This window comes from Nicotiana attenuata, chromosome 2 (genome assembly GCF_001879085.1).
Source record: "Nicotiana attenuata strain UT chromosome 2, NIATTr2, whole genome shotgun sequence".
Taxonomy (NCBI): Eukaryota; Viridiplantae; Streptophyta; class Magnoliopsida; order Solanales; family Solanaceae; genus Nicotiana; species Nicotiana attenuata.
Window position 1 is genome coordinate 87,207,028 of NC_031990.1, and position 2,259 is coordinate 87,209,286.

At 44.1% G+C, this 2,259-nt stretch overlaps 1 protein-coding gene across 1 annotated transcript in view; it reads left to right on the forward strand.

The window, feature by feature from the left end:
- LOC109221806 overlaps nucleotides 1,782–2,259 on the forward strand; it is a 2,893-nt gene continuing 2,415 nt past the window's right edge. The window contains exon 1 of the mRNA XM_019386250.1: nucleotides 1,782–2,017. Within this exon, the coding sequence (XP_019241795.1) occupies nucleotides 1,782–2,017 (236 nt within the window). The remainder of the gene's footprint in view (nucleotides 2,018–2,259) is intronic.

Below are 2,259 nucleotides of genomic sequence, written 5' to 3' on the forward strand. Positions count from 1 at the left end.
ATTTCTTGGAAATTACGGACACTTACAATTATCCGAATGTTTCCAAGGACTATGTCAAGCTGACACTTTTCCCCTTTTCTCTGCTTGGGGATGCTAAGGAATGGTTGCAGAAGGAGCCCGCAAACTCAATCCGCACTTGGGATGATCTAGCACGGAAATTCTTAATCAAGTTTTTCCCCACTAAGAAAACAAAGATATTGAGGAGTCAAATTCTTGGGTTCGAATAACGAGATGGCGAGACACTTCGTCAAGCATGGGAAAGGTACAAGAAGATGCTTAGAGACTGTCCACATCATTGTCAAACTGACGAGGTATTGGGTCACACTTTCGTGGATGGGTTAGATGATGCCTCAAAGATGAATCTTGATTCAGCTTGTAGGGGTAGTTGCATGGCCAGACCGTACAGTGAAATCCAAATCTTGCTAAATAACTTTACTGCTAATGATCATAATTGGCAAGGTGAGGGTGATTCACGAATGGCAATTAAGCAAAAATCAGCTGGATTACTTGAGCTCGACGACTTGTCAGCCATGAGAGCCGATATTGCAGCTAATCAGATGACTAGGATGACGATGCAGCAACCACAAACAATGCAACATGTACAACAAATGGCTATTTGCTGCGAATTATGTGGTGACAATCATATGAGTGACATGTGCCCTACGAATCCTGAATCCATATACTATGTGGGGCAGCAGAACAAAGGTCCACCGAATCAGCATGCACAATACGGGAATTCTTACAATCCAAATTGGAAGAATCATCCCAACTTCTCATGGGGAGGAAATCAGCAGAATCAGAATCATTATAGACCCCAAGGGAATTTCAATCCACCTCAGAAGCCACCCCAACAAATGGAAGAGAGTACAAATGATTTGCTAAAGAAGTTGTTTCTTGACAATCAGCAGCTCAGAACCGATTTCAGAAATCTTGAAAGGCAAATGGGGTAGTTGGCAACGAATCAAAACACCAGACCTGCAGGCGCTCTCCCCAGTGATGCAGAAAAGAATCCTCAAGTGAATGCAGTTAAACTCAGAAATGGGAAAGAGCTGGAGGAAGTGCCAAAGAAAAGAAAAGACAAGGCCACACCCGAGGGGGAGTTGATACCTAAGGAAACGCATGAATCAAACAATTCCAGAGCCAGTGGAGGCTACAAGGCCACCACCACCTTTCCCCCAGAGATTTCAGAAAAAGAATGATGATCGCATGTTCAGCAAATTTCTCTCCATGTTGAGCCAGGTTCAATTAAATATTCCACTTGTTGATGTACTGCGTGAAATTCCAAAGTATGCTAAGTACATAAAAGATATAGTGGCTCACAAGAGAAGATTGACTGAATTTGAGACAGTTGCACTTACTAAGGAGTGCACCTCAAGGGTCCAGAAGAAGCTTCCTCAAAAGCTTAAGGATCCTGGCAGTTTCACCATTCCTGTGCGCATTGGTAATATTGATGTGGGTCGTGCTCTTTGCGATTTGGGGGCGAGTATAAATTTGATGCCCTTATCTTTGTTCAAGCAATTGGGCCTGGGAGCTCCAAGGCCAACCACTGTGATGTTGCAGCTGGCTGATAGATCAATAGCACACCCCGAGGGTGTGATTGAAGATGTGTTGCTGCAAATTGGAAAATTTATCTTCCCAGCTGACTTCATTATCCTGGATTATGAGGCTGACGAACTGGTCCCAATCATATTGGGGCGACCTCTCTTGGCTACTGGTGATGCAATTATTAAAGTGAGAGAGGGAAAAATGATTTTGAGGTGGATGATGAGGAGCAGTCTTTAATGTCTACAAAGCAATCCAACTTCCCGTGCCACTACGAGGAGCTCTCAATGATATCTGTCGTTGAGGCTGATGAGCAAATTCTTGACACGAGTGTATATCAAGATGACTCTCTAGAGAAAGCACTTATGTTGTTCAATAGCATGGGAAACGATGAGGAGGTTGAGGAGATGATGCACATCCTGGATACATCCTGTGCTTACATGCAGGGGATACACCCCTTTGAGCCCTTGAATAGGCCAGACTGGGCCTACCCCAGAACCGTCAATTGAGGAGGCTCCAAAATTGGAGCTTAAACCTTTGCCCCCTCACCTTCAATATGCTTATTTGGGTGACTCTGACACTTTACCTGTTATTGTTTCTTCTGAATTGTCTAAATTGCAGGAAGAGAAGCTGTTGAGGGTGCTACGTGAGCACAAGCGAGCACTTGGGTGGACAATGTCTGACATTAAAGGCATTAGTCCAGCTTTTTGCATGCAT